Source organism: Python bivittatus, unplaced genomic scaffold (assembly GCF_059951505.1).
Source record: "Python bivittatus isolate LINGU-HERP-01145 unplaced genomic scaffold, Pbiv_v1 ctg000700_np1212, whole genome shotgun sequence".
Taxonomy (NCBI): Eukaryota; Metazoa; Chordata; class Lepidosauria; order Squamata; family Pythonidae; genus Python; species Python bivittatus.
The window spans coordinates 32,816,462-32,831,220 of NW_028277098.1; the positions used below are offsets into that span (position 1 = coordinate 32,816,462).

At 37.6% G+C, this 14,759-nt stretch overlaps 1 protein-coding gene across 1 annotated transcript in view; it reads right to left on the reverse strand.

The window, feature by feature from the left end:
- Nucleotides 1-5,403: 5,403 nt before the first annotated feature.
- GIPC2 (GIPC PDZ domain containing family member 2) overlaps nt 5,404-14,759 on the reverse strand; it is a 30,680-nt gene continuing 21,324 nt past the window's right edge. The window contains exons 5-6 of the mRNA XM_007423829.4: nt 12,412-12,493; nt 5,404-9,578 (exon numbers count right to left, since the gene is read on the reverse strand). Of these exons, the coding sequence (XP_007423891.1) occupies nt 9,427-9,578; nt 12,412-12,493 (234 nt within the window). The 3' untranslated portion in view covers nt 5,404-9,426. The remainder of the gene's footprint in view (nt 9,579-12,411; nt 12,494-14,759) is intronic.

Genomic DNA, 14,759 nt, shown 5'->3' on the forward strand with positions numbered 1-14,759 from the left:
TAAAACCAAAATAAAAGTTTCTAAATGTTAATACAGTAATTTAATATAACAGAACAGAATATAAGAAACATTGGAGGCTGAAACATTATGAGTGTTCATGTGAGAGCAGGAACCTGAGCAATGATTAGAGAAGCAGTTTTTATAACTAACTTTATAGCATGGCTGGCTGGGGAATTCTGGGAGTTGAAGTCCACACATGTTAAAATTGGTGAAGTCGAGAAACACTACATTAAAAGGATAGGCAAAGCCTAGCACTTAGCTAGCTACATTGTGACACAGAAAAGTCTGAGAGCACGTTCTCTGTGCATATGTACCTGGGGATGATAACCAAAGGAAGTGACCTTAGATTAGCAATCTCCTAAACAAAGAGCAGGCAGACTGATGTAAAGTATATAAGGCAGCTAATAAAACACATCAATTAAAAGCTATTCAAAATAGTTCGACCCAGATGCTCAAACTAGGGACTAACTGCAGATCACCTGGGAGGAAGTTCTGCAAGTTCTACAAGTCTTGCAACCTGGCCACAATAAGTACCCCAAGGGTCACATTCAGCACCAGTTGAAAATCCATCTTAACAGGTAGTCTCGTATAAAGTTATTTGCATCTTGGAACCAATTTGTATGGATATAATGAATCAATTTTCTCCCACAGTTTAAATAACATGTTTTTTTCTTAAGAGTGTTCTCAGTACTGCTTTCACAAATACAGAGGGGTCATTCCTCTCCTGCAGTTTTTTTTTTTTTTAAATATTGACCAGCAGATCAGGTTTTGCACTCCCCTGAAGGTAATTTCAGCAACAGATTCTTAACATCAGCCTTTTTTCCAGCTATCAAAATGGTATCAACGGCATATCTGAGGTTGCTTGATATTTCTCCAGCAATTTTAATTCCACATTCTATTTTCAGAATCTCACACTCTATATTTTACATATAAATTAAATAAAGAAGGCATCAGTATGCAACCTTGATCTGCTTCATTCGCAATTCTGAATCATTTAGCTGCTCTATATTCCATTTCAGATAGGCCAGTTTAGGAAACAGGCACCACAAGATATACTAGAAATCTGTGTTATTGATATAAGCTAGAATAACAGAATCTTGAAAGGATGGCAATTTCTCTTTCTTTCCCTTTCATACCAAAGAGAGTCACGGCAGGCTAATCTTGAGTTTCTTTCTCACTCGCTTCTGTCTTTCCAAGTTAAGCTGATGTTTTCGTACTGGCTACTGCATACTTTCCTCAAGGCTACCTCCGTACTCCTCTACAGCTGCTTCCTAGTCATCACATTTGTCAACAGGTAGATTAGATGGCCTACTGCACCCACGTTTTTAGGAGCTATTTGTTATGGTCAGCATAGGCCAAACCATTAGTATAATCAATAAAGCAAAAACAGACAATGCTTCGGAACTGTCTTGTCTCTTCCATTATCTATGGATGTCAGCAATGTGATTTTGGGTGCCCCTGCCACTTCTGAATCTAATTTATACATCTGACATTTCTTGTTCTGGGTATTGTTAAACTCTGGATTGCAAAATTTTGACATTATCTTTCTAGCATGTGAGATAAATGCAGCTGTTCAGTAGTGCACATTCCTTAGCATTGCCCTTTCTTTGGTGCTGGAATATAATTTTTTTTCCTAGTCCCTAAGTCACTGCTTTGTTTTCCATGCCTGCTTGCATACTACATGTAGCACTTCTGATGTCATATATTGATGATCTTAGGATTATATCTATTTTCCTTGGTTTAAGCTATAATTTTGCAAGGAAGACTTTGTGATCTAAGCCACAGTTAGAACCAGCTCTTTGTTTATGCTGACTGAGCAATGCTTCTCCATCTTTGCTTGCTGAGTGTATAATTGATCTGATTTTGGTGTTGCCCATTTGGTAAGGCCCAAGTTGTCTTTAGGCTGCTGGAAGAAAGTAGTTTCTATAAACACAGAACACAGAAGTAGATTAACTTCAGGTTCATTGTATAATATGGAGTATTACCACACACATTGCTAAGTACTCCCCATTCTTAAACTTATCATACACTTGGTTTTAGATACTAAAATATAAGAAATTGACTTAAAGCTACAAAATGAGTTAAAGTCTTTCTTTACCAACACCCAATCTCTTTTTTTTTTTTCCCCAGGTTATTAGAACCGTGCAGCAAAAATGGCTACTGATCCTCCTGGTGTTTGCAGTTTGGATCCAGTAGTCCTCTTACAAATGACAGTAAGTTCCAAACATATTTTAATTAATACCAGCTTCTAATATGACTAGTGGATAACCTGTAGCCCTCCAGATATTTCTGAAGAATGCTCAACAATGCCAACCAACATTATTAGTTGTGAAAGAGGCTTGGATTGGAGACATTCTTCTGCCACATCTAGAGATCTCCTGGTTGCCCTTCCTATAATATGAAATTCTCTATTATTGAATTACTTTATAGGTAATTATTTAACCAATTGACAGACAGTGATAAATGCTATAATCTATTGTACTGGCAAGACCTATTCTTCAGACTAGTTATTATGCAGTATTTTCATCTTTTAACCTTTCCTCTTGGGCAATATTGCTGAAATATTACAATTGCAAATATCTCAACTCTTTGAGCAATAAAAACAATTCTTAATGTTAAATGAGTCAGTTGTTACACAGAAGGATTTATGTTTTGAGCAATGCTAGGAGGAACAATCAGTATGCATATTCAGTAGATTCTGAAAAGTTACCTACATACTGTTTGTCCCCTGAATTTTCTTCTACCGCTACATTGAACTACCTTTGGAAACTGTGCTCATAAGATATATGCATGAATAGGCTTTTGATTTTTGGCTGCCATTCAAAAAACCAGGGCTAGATTATTTTTTCCTGTAATATATTTTTATCCTACACTCCATTCCCATTTCATTTTCAAAACCATTTTTGAGTTACTTTGGATGTTAGATACTAGCCAGAATCAGCCACTGAGTTCATGGTTAGGTGGCAACATTTACACAAGTATTCCTAGTGGAACAAATATAATACACTTGTCCGGAATCAAATATTCAAAAATAATGAAAATGAATTCTATATTCATATAGTGAATGTTCTGTTTAATTCTCTTCTGTACATTTCTGCTTCCAATCTCATTTACGTCACCATTAATCATACTCAAAGACTTCCAGTTAAAAGAAACAAGCTAATGATGCAAATACTGTTCCTATATTCAGAACAACAAACTTTGTTCTATTTTAATGTCATCGTTTTTGTTATGATGCTGTTTGAAAGGTTAATCATAAAATGTTTAATACATAATAAAAATTGTATTCAAATATTCGCTTACATCAAATAAAACTTTCTCTTAATTTTAAAAAATTTTTTGAGTCCTTGGTGCTCCCTGAGCTCGATTGTTTGCTTGCAGATGTTTCACAATCCAACTAGGTAACATTATCATTGCCCTGATGCTGTTGCCCTGATCTATCATCATCAGTGCCCTGATGTATGCCCTGATGATGTTACCTAGTTAGATTTTGAAATGTCTGCAAACCAAGCTCAGAGAGCTCCAAGGACTCCACAGTTCAACCCTGAGCTACATATGTTCTCTTCTATTAAAGTTCTTTTCCAGGAATAGGGACATGATGGCTTTCTGGATGTTAGATTCCATTCTCAGCAGCTGTAGCCAGAATTACTCATACAGTAGGTAGAGATACTGAGTATTCCTGCCCTAGTAAGTTTTACTCTAGATACCTTTGGAATAATTATCCTTAATAGTCAGGAACACAATTCCCTTGGAAAAATGACATAATCCTGTTCTGGACCCGAATAAAATCCATTTGTTTTCTAGGAGGATTAAGGTGGAAAATAGCTCTGTAAAATATAACTTTAAATGAAAACATTTTAATGTCATCTGAGCAATAGACACAGGGACAATCAGATTATAAGCTTGCTTTGATAATAACCTTGACCTTAAAGATACAAGCAGCAGTAATAAAGTAATTCATTTGTTGACATGATAGTGGAAAGATCCAGCTGCTAGGCTATAGAATTTGTTAGGATTGTGCAGCAGTTTGGAGTCAATCCAGATAGGTGCTTGGAATACACAAGAATGCAAATATAGCACCTGTCTGCAACTTTTTTAAAGTAGCTAGTTTTTTTCTCCAGGATCAGGTGACAGTCCTCCACAAAAAGACATAACTGCTTTAAAGACTGCAGACAGGTACTATGTTCAAAATAGCACAGTCTGAAGCACCTTTTTAGAATTGAATCTAAAGCACTGCACAGCCCGAAAATCTAGTATAGGTAGTCCCCAGTTTAAGAATGAGTTCTGTTCCCAAGGTCTGTCCTTAAGTCGAATTTGTAAGCCAGAACAGTATTGTTGTATTGTGTAATTAACTCGAACATTTGTGTATTTAACTCAAATTGTGCTACAATAGGCTCCGTTCTTAACTATGGATCATCCTTAAACCGGCCATTCTTAACCCAGGGACTACCTGTACAATCTAACAAATTATACTATGGGCCATCAACATCTGAAGGATAAAATATACCACAATATATGAGACTTAGGTCCAATTGGTGCATGAATATGTTTCTATAGCTTAGATTCTACTTTCTTTGTATTTTATGAGTTCCACCTAGACGTATAGGTTAGCATCAAGGCAACTATTTGTCGCCACCATTTCTAAGCATTAATTGATAGAGCTTGTAGGGACATGGCCAAGCCTATAGGGTGAAAGGTTGGAGGTCTTAACCCTCCCTTCCTAGAGGCCTCCTAGGTTTCACCTCCTGCCTTGGTATTGTGGCTTAGTAATTATTGCTGCCACCACCTATCTTCTAGGGACTGATTCACTTGGCATCTTCTCGCTAACCCAGCATGTGAGAGGGATAGGCCTCCTACAAACTATGTTGCTTTTCAGGCACATTAAAAGGAAATAAATGAGAAATAAGTGAAATAAATTATATATAACCACCTCCTGTCCCAGCAGCACTGAGGCATGTGGCTAAGGGAATCACCTAACATGCACAGCCCTACTAACTGACATGAAATATTATCCATTGTGTTTATCATATAAGTACATCTTTCTTTAAAAAATCTGTTGCCAGACTAGGTAGAAGGGAAGGTTCATGGGAGACAAGCTATATGTCAGCTATTTGGGTTTGGTGTGCTTTGGAGGTTGTACACCTGCAGTTTCTGTGATAAAAAAATATTCACAACACACAGTGAGCAGCAAAGTAGCCCTTTTAAGACTCCAGCCACGTGCAAATCACCCTAGATAACAAATTACTTTTCATTTTCACTTAATAATGCTTATTGAATCTTTGGTGAAAGATAAAAATGGATGGATGGATGGATGGATGGATGGATGGATGGATGGATGGATGGATGAAATTAACCTAGGAATATTACTATCTCACTCCTCAAACCATCAAAGGAAACCCAACATTTTTGAGAAAACATTTTATTTACTTAGCATTCAAGTACAAAGAACATTGTGAAGATGTAGCACAAGTACATTCAAAGTATTTTACTCTAATGACACATTTGGCGGGTTGTGAAACAAGCTTCACTTTTGTGAGACTTGGCTCAACGTTTGTAACTTCTTGCAGCCCAACCCTGAAAAAAAGAATTTTTGAAAAGCATAATCAAACTTTATCTGATTCATAATTGAATTAGAATTGGAATTAAAGAACTAAGTAATTTTATTTTAAAAGGGAGTAAGAATTTAATAGCACAATACAGAAGTATGAGAGAGAGAGAGAGAGAGAGAGAGAGAGATCCCCCCACACCCCTATGAGTGGTATGTGTCTTCCTCAATTTTGGGTCCTCTACCAGAGGCCTGGGAGTTTGAGGATTTTGTGCAGTATTTTAGCTGTTCCTAGCACTGCAGTCTTCTGGACAGAGACCTCTGATGTTGTTCCTGGGATCTGTTGGAGTCACTTCTCCCAGCTTAGGAGTCATAGCCCTGAGTGCTCCTACCACCACTGGGACCACTTTGGCCTTTACTTTCCACATCCTCTCTAGTTCCTCTTTCAAGTCCTGGTACTTCTCCAGCTTATCATGCTCCTTCTTCCTTATGTTGCTTTCACTTGGCACCACTATTTCTATCACGATCGCTGGCTTCTGGTTCTTGTCTACTACCATGATGTCTGGTTGACTGGCTAGTACCTGCCAGTCCATCTGGATCTGGAAGTCCCACAGAATCTTAGCCTTGTTATTCCCCACAACCTTCTGTGGAATCTCCCATCTGGACTGGGGAGGGACTAGTCCATACACTGTGCAGGTGTTCCTATACACAATGCCAGCTACTTGATTGTGCCATTCAGTGTATGCTGTTCCTGCCTGCATCTTACACCCTGCCACTATGTGTTGGACTGCCTCTGAGGCCTCTCTGCACAGTCAGCACCTTGGGTCCTGTCTAGTGTGGTAGATCCCTGCTTCTATGGATCTGGTGCTTAGTGCCTGTTCTTGTGCTGCTATGAGCAATGCCTCAGTGCTGTCTTTTAGTCCAGCCACTGGTAGGATTTCCCAATGTCAGCCACCTCAGCTGTCTGTGGATGGTACATCTCATGCAGGGGCTTGTCTTGCCATGGCACTTTCTCTGTTTGAACCTTCTCCAATGTCTGTTGCTGCCTCAGGCATTCTCTCAGCAGTTCATCTTTGGGTGCCATCTTACTGATGTATTCCTGGATGCTCTGGGTTTCATCCAAGACAGTGGCTTTGACACTCACCAGACCCCGCCTGCCCTCTTTTTGGCTAGTATACAGTCTCTGGGTGTTGGACTTCGGGTGGAAACCTCCATACATTGTGAGGAGCTTCCGGGTCTTCACATCAGCAGCCTCCATGTCCTCCTTTGGCCAGCTCATTATACCAGCAGGGTATCTGATGACTGGCAGGGTATACCTGTTGATGGCATGGTCCTTCCCATTGAGCTGGCTCTTCAGGACCTGTCTATCCTTTGGTGTTACACAGATGTTGTTATCTTCCTTGCCTCCTCATCATGGTTCCCATGTGACTGTGGGATACCAAGGTACTTGTAGGTGGTCTTTATGTCTGTTATGTGGCCTGCAAATTAGGTTTAAAAAGTATCTATCCCTATTTCAGATACTGTGAGATTATAAAAGGCACATTGTTCCATTACATAAGACGTTCCAACTATAGTAACTTCAACTGATAAAATTCACACAAAAACTGTATTTATATAGGACAATCCACTGGAACTCTGAGCATTATTTCTATGTTCTCCTGGCAGATGCAATGGTTCCATGTGATGTAGGAACTGGTCCATAGAGTTTGAAGTAGTAAGTCAAAGAGGTTTTTTTGGTTTGGTTTGGTTTGATTTTTGGTACCTTCGAGACAGTCTTTGCTCCTGGCAATTGCCTGGACAAATCCATGCAGTTTTCATGGCAAGTTTTTTTAAAGTAGTTTGCCATTGCCATCTTTCTAGGGCTGAGAGATGTAACTGGCCCAAAGTCACCCAGCTGGCTTTATGAGTTACAGTACAGAATTCTGTTCTCTTCTGTGATGTCAGAAATAGGTTAAATTCAGTTTTGTGCAATTAGACTAATAGCCCCACAATCCAAATTTAAAATAGTGAAAAAAAGTACACTTCATTTTATGCAGCTGGTTGGTCAGTGTGTGTGTGTGTGTATTTAAGTCTGAAGCAACTGAATAATATCATTTAGGCTTTTTATAAACTAAGAACTATTAGTCTCTTCAACCTTGGATAGAACAGATGTATCTGGTCCCAAAGTTTAAAGAACCTCAGAAGATAAACACTCCAATGAAAACTAAGGAGTTAGGAATGTGTCCTATTAATCTTATTTTCTCTCACAGTAGTAGTAACAGTAATAGTAGTATTGGCATGTTAGCAATTCCTCAGTAACCCAAGATTTACAAAAATTAAAAGCTAAAGCTTAAAAATATTTTCATTGATTTTATAACATCAGCATATTAATATTTACAAATTACTTTTTTAAAAGGCAATATTTAAGTTAAAATCATCGGAATCACCTTTTGATTTCTTAGGAACTTCTCATCCGTAAGATTCATCCACCCATTAATTCATTCAAATCAGGAGCTTTACTCAACTCTCATCTGCACAAGAGGAGTTTGCAATGGAACACATCATACAGTACCTCATTTAGTTACATCTCTTTTAACTTTCACATTCAGTGTATCAGCAATCCCTATAAATATCCCCAAAATGTAAAATTTTAAAAAAGACATTTAAAAAAATATCAGTTTGCTGAGAGTTTATAATAGGCATCAGCAAAGTGTTATTCAAGGATGTTGTGCGCTGAAAATTTACTATTTTGTCTTTCTACGTTCCTCAGTACAGATTAATAGAATGGCCATTAACATCTTCACACCAAAAATGCATGTTGGTCTCGAATATATCACCAGGAATAATACAAAATTAGTTTAAAATTAAAAGATACATCTTTCACATTTTCTTCATTTGATCTACAGCACTGAGAAATGTCAAAACTGATTTAAGAATCACACATGAAAATTGCCTAGGTTCTAGGACTTTTATCCATAATGCTTCAATCCATCAGATACTGGCGGGTTCATATACTGCATTAAGCCATAATGTAGTCTTGACTTAAAATGTAGTAGAAATCATGGTGTACTATTTCATATGTTGCTTAAACCCACCCAACTGTAGTTTATTCACTAAACTGTGATTAAACAAGCCATGATTTGGCATGCATAAACTAGTAAGTGTTAAGAATTTCTCTAACACTGGTAATAACTTACCAATTTTAAAATATTAAAATTACTTTTAGTAGCTTTCACCAACCTGGTAACCTCCAAAGTTCTTTGGACCTTCACAAATCCCAGCCAGAATGGGAAGAATGACTTACAGCTTCTAATTACAGATTCCGCTATCTCAATCCAGCCCTTCCCAAATATTCTTTACTATAAAGGACTGAAGTGTTAATTTATTAAATTCATACTTCTGCAACTGTTGATCAATGAACTCTATGAATGAAGTTTTCCTCCTCCTCCATACCATCCTAACCGTAGTTAGTTTAGGGAAAGAGATGTTTGAATAATGAAAATTCAGCAGTAATTTTTTTAGTGAAAATATATAGAAGATTCAGTATATTTTCATCAGCTCCATAAAATGTCTCACAATCAGAAATACAATTAGTTTTCATGGGAAACAGATTCATCATGACCTTTCAAACTATTGCTTCTGTTAATGTGGAACAGTAAATGTACAAAGTGTATGGATTCTGTTCTGCAAAGATTTCAAGTGAGTATTTTAAATTAAATGCAATATCAGCCTAAAAGCTTTGTACAGATACAGTCCTAAACCGATATAATTTTTCCAGGTTTGTAAATATTTAAATACTTCTTTTTAGAATACATAGCTTATACTCCATGCCATGTGTATGGCTATACATGTTATGTCCCCACACAGCTGTCACAGTGCTCTAATACAATGAATGCCTCTCATTAAAATCGCCCTTGCAAAGCATCACCTATGGCTCCCCATACATCAAAGACAAATTCATCTGGAAATGCAAAATCTCCTAAAGCTTCATCAAGAGCTACTGCAAATTCATCTGGATTGTTCTTGCCTTTTCCAGCTTCTACCATAGTTGCAGCTAAAAACAAGAGAGGGAAAGAGGGGGAAAAAAGAGTTATCTAGCATTTTTGCAGGGGCATCAATATGAATCATAGTACTGTAGTTGTATTTGGTCTGAGAACAAACTTGGAATAATTGCATTTCATTAAAAATGTAAATTAAAAAGCAAAACATCTGTAAACTTCCCTAATTAATTAGAAAATGAAGGTTTAATAAAAAAAAAATCTGTAGAATGTTTTTAAGACCAGGCCAACTAATTCTCTGCAGAGTTCTTACTTTATTAAGGATTAAAGATACAACCTCACTTAGGAGAAATATCACCATCAACTTTGGGTGAAAGGGTAACAGAACCTTCTCTTTTCCTTGAAAACACAAGAATGAATTTGTTTTCTGGTAGAGGTCTATCATCTGCCATACAGAAAAGACTATCAGAGTAGAACTAAAGTTGTGTGAGTGGCACTTGACAATGCCTTATGTTTGGTTCTTCAAGAACCAAATTCAAATCCTCCCTCAATCATGGCTTCAATATCAGGAACCAATATTTCTCAGTGTCATCTAAATCACAAGATTATCTTTATAATAAAAGACATGTACAGCAGGAACAGCAATATTTAAGGATTTTTCTTCCTTTTGTAGTCCCACAGTACCCATAAGGCATCTTTCTGGAGAATTTCGGCCTACCTGGAACCTTTTCAGGATGACTATTTGGTCTTTGCATGTTATAATGGTGTCAAATTCCAAAAAGTGTGTGGGGACAGCACAGAGCCTACCATTGTTTTAATGTAATTTAAATTTAAGAAATGTAACATGGTATATTTGATAATGCAGTATCACTTAAGAGCTTAGAATCAAATGTATTTGACACAAAAAGGTGATTACAGCACAAATGTTATTGAAACTGAAAACTTAAACATAGTAGTAAGGTTTTCTAATCAAAGCTATTTATTAACAGCAGTGAATAATTAATTATTGTCTTTATTGTAAAAAATATTTTCTTATCATGTCCTTTTCTCATCACATTAAGTGAAATTCTCCAATTCTTTATAACAGAAAACACTATTTTCAATATTACAGCATACCAATATTGAACAGTCAGATACTGGCCTCTAATGGCTATTAAGAAGAACTACTAGAAAATATTATAAATTCCTATTACACACTCAGCTTTTTAAATTAAATACATATTTCATAATACAGATATCTATAATTACTCCAAATAAAAACCTACTCACAATTATGGGTGATTGATCATTTCCACAATTGTGGTATGATATTACATTATAACTGATATTATGTTAAATAACATATTTGAGATAGATATTTATAATTTGGGATATATGAGTATAACTATGTATTATACAGAGAGAGAGTTGAGTTATAATTGTTAGATATTCTTAATTATAACAAAATACTGTGATTTTGTTGCTTTCATTTATATGCTTAATCGGTGCAGAGATGATTGCACAGATACACAACAAAATACATTTAGTAATTGCTGTATGATTTCACTGTAGCAAGAAACTGATCTTCAGAATTACAATTATATATGTACACACAGAGATTGAAAAAGAAAAAAGCAAAAGACAGAATCTGATCTTAATGTTTACTGGTAGGCAGCATATATGCTGCTACCACCTATTTACTGTTTACATTATCAGTACAATTCAGGTTTGAAAACACCAGTTTCCTATTGGGAGGGGAATGTATGGCTACGGTTCATAACCATTTGTTTGAAATTAAGCCCCATTAAACTGAATGAGGCTTATTTCCAAGTAGATATATACACAATTGCCTTAATAGCCTGACACATCCCTAAACTGGAGTTTACATTTCCAAAGCCAGTCATACTAATCATCTTTTCTAGTCAACAGTACAGTCTGACATATTAGGATCCTTGCTTTACTAATCTAAGAAATATAATGAGGATCCTAATATATCAGGCTGTCATAAATAGATTCCAGTAGTAATGTATGGCTGTGAGAGCTGGACCATAAAGAAGGCTGAGCGCCGAAGAACTGATGCCTTTGAACTGTGGTGCTGGAGAAGACTCTTAAGAGTCCCCTGGACTGCTAGGAGGTCAAACCAGTCAATCTTAAAGGAAATCAACCCTGATTGCTCATTGGAAGGATTGATAATGAAGTTCAAGCTCAGATACTTTGGTCACCTAATGCGAAGAGAGGACTCTTTGGAAAAGACCCTGATGCTGGGAAAGATTGAAGGCAAAAGGAGAAGAGGACGGCAGAGGATGAGATGGTTAGATAGCATCACTGAAGCAAGGAGCATGAAACTGAGCAAACTCAGGGAGGCAGTGAGGAAAGGAAGGCCTGGCGCAATATGGTTCATGGGGTCACGAAGAGTCAGACAGGACTTAACGACTGAACAACAACAACATAAATAGATAATGGGTGCAAGTTTCAACTATTTTGTGCATATGGGAACAGACAGATCCAGCAAACAGAGCTCTTCATGAAAGAAGTCCTTCATTTCATAATCACTCTTGCTGGCCTGGAGGTCTTTATCCTCAATTGTTTAGAACAGAATTTTTTTCCAGAACCAGCGCTGTGAGCAAATATTGGAATCCTATTGTCATATTTTATAAGTTTAAGAGGGTGTCTAGCACATCTTAATGATTTGGGAACCATAATATGTTAAACCATTTGTTATAATACAAATATTTTAAATCCAAGTTAAAGCTATAGATATGCATCATAGTTCCACATGCCTACCACACTATTTTGGCTGGCAAAAAAAGTGAGAAATAATATTTTATATCACATTCAGAATATGTCTACATTGAAGTTCTGGCAGTCCCAGTGGAACAAGAAATGAAGCTTTGTTACATAAATGCTCACCTAGTTCAAGGTCTCTTATTCCCATATACATTTCCAGAAGATCATCCACTTTTTTGGTAGCTTTTTCTTCCACATCTGAAGGCTTTACCAAAAGGAAGAAACAGAAATATAAATTATACAATGAGTAATGCAAAATAGATTAATTATAATATTTTAAAAATTTCAGCAACATGTTGCAGTGCAATCATATCAACATTGATTCCAAACTAATTACTACTAAGCCAGTGTTTCCCAGCCTGGGCAATTTGAAGATGTGCAGACTTCAGTTCCAAGAATTCTTAGCAATGGCCATGCTAGATGGAGAATTCTGGAAGCTGAAGTCCACACATCTTGAAGTTATCCAGGTTGGGAAACACTGCACTAAGCTAATATGCATATAAATATTTTTTAATTATTTATTGCAATTCCCAGGCCTTGGGAACAGGTGATTGTGATGCCCTCCTTCCCTTGTGGGTGGTTTATAGTTAGTGTCTTGCTCTCCCAGTTGTGTTGTGTATGTTTTTTTCCATGGATTTTTTTCATCTGTAAACTGCCCACAGTTGGGAGGTCTTGACATTTGATTAAATAAATGAATATTAATAAATGAATAAAATACAGAATCCAGATTTCTCTGGTGCAGAATTTAATATCTCATAATGAGATGAGGAATTTCAATAACAAAAATAGCTTGTTGCCTACTGAACAATCATGTTGAACTCTAAAAAAACAACTAAGAAATTCATTCATCTGTGACAGTGGACTCCATTGCAAAATCAATTGCAAAATATAATGAGACTAAACATTCTTCAGAGTCTTCTGCATCTGTTAGGGATGTGCAGTGTTTTAGATCTGAAGACAAAAAGGTGCTTTGGAGCATGCAGGATTGCTCTGATAACACTTTCTGTAATTCTGTAAACTCCCATGATTGGGATCGCTCCTTGAGAAGCAGCAAGACATGTTCTATTAAGCAGCTACAGACAGCTACCATGTGTGGTTTCTCCCAAAAAGCTGATCATGTAATATTGAACTTCTTCGTTTTAAGGAAAACTAAAGTTGAATATTGTTGCCTGGATCTGGAATGTGTAACTAGGATTACAGTGGGGCAAAAAAGTATTTAGTCAGCCACCAATTGTGCAAGTTCTCCCACTTAAAAAGATGAGAGAGGCCTGTAATTTTCATCATAGGTATACCTCAACTATGAGAGACAAAATGGGGGGAAAAATCCAGAAAATCACAGTGTCTGATTTTTAAAGAATTTATTTGCAAATCATGGTGGAAAATAAGTATTTGGTCAATATCAAAAGTTCATCTCAATACTTTGTTATATATCCTTTGTTGGCAATGACAGAGGTCAAACATTTTCTGTAAGTCTTCACAAGGTTTTCACACACTGTTGCTGGTATTTTGGCCCATTCCTCCATGCAGATCTCCTCTAGAGCAGTGATGTTTTGGGGCTGTCGCTGGGCAACACGGACTTTCAACTCCCTCCAAAGGTTTTCCATGGGGTTGAGATCTGGAGACTGGCTAGGCCACTCCAGGACCTTGAAATGCTTCTTACGAAGCCACTCCTTCGTTGCCCGGGCGGTGTGTTTGGGATCATTGTCATGCTGAAAGACCCAGCCACGTTTCATCTTCAATGCCCTTGCTGATGGAAGGAGGTGTTCACTCAAAATCTCACGATACATGGCCCCATTCATTCTTTCTTTTACACCAGGGGTCAGGAACCTAGTATGGCTCGCGAGCCAGATGTGGCTCTTTTGATGGCTGCATCTGGCTCGCTGCCAAATCTTTAATAAAAAAAATAACGGGGTAAGACTTAGAACACGTCTTCTATCCGCCGAGTGCAGGCCACGCCCTCCTCTGCATCGCATCCAGCATCCTTGAGACTCACCCTACCTTGCCCCGCAGCATCCGCGGCCGAACGGGCCTGGAGCCACATCATCCTCCACAGGCAGCCGCAAATCGAGGCCCCGGGTGCACTGCTTTGCATCCTGCTTCCACTGCCCTGCTCTGTTGGGTGAGTCCTCATCTTGGTCTGGCCCCCTGTTTGTGGCCCCAACGAGGTACGAGACGCATTTCAGGCACGGTGCCACTTTCCACCAGTGGCCGAAAATCGAGCCCCTGGCTTGGGCCTAACCTCCTTGACGGCCTGTAAGTGTCCATCCCACCAGCTACACCCGCAATTGGCTACCCTGCCATCAGCAAAACCATGCAGCACCAGAAGTCGCATTAATGGTAAGAAGTACTTTATTCATCATTGGTTAGCAACAGCATAACAAGGTTATTAAAAAGAATTCAGAGACTTATTGTACTTTAAAAGTGTTGGTCTTACATAAAATGCACACATTTACTTGTATTTAGTTTTAAAC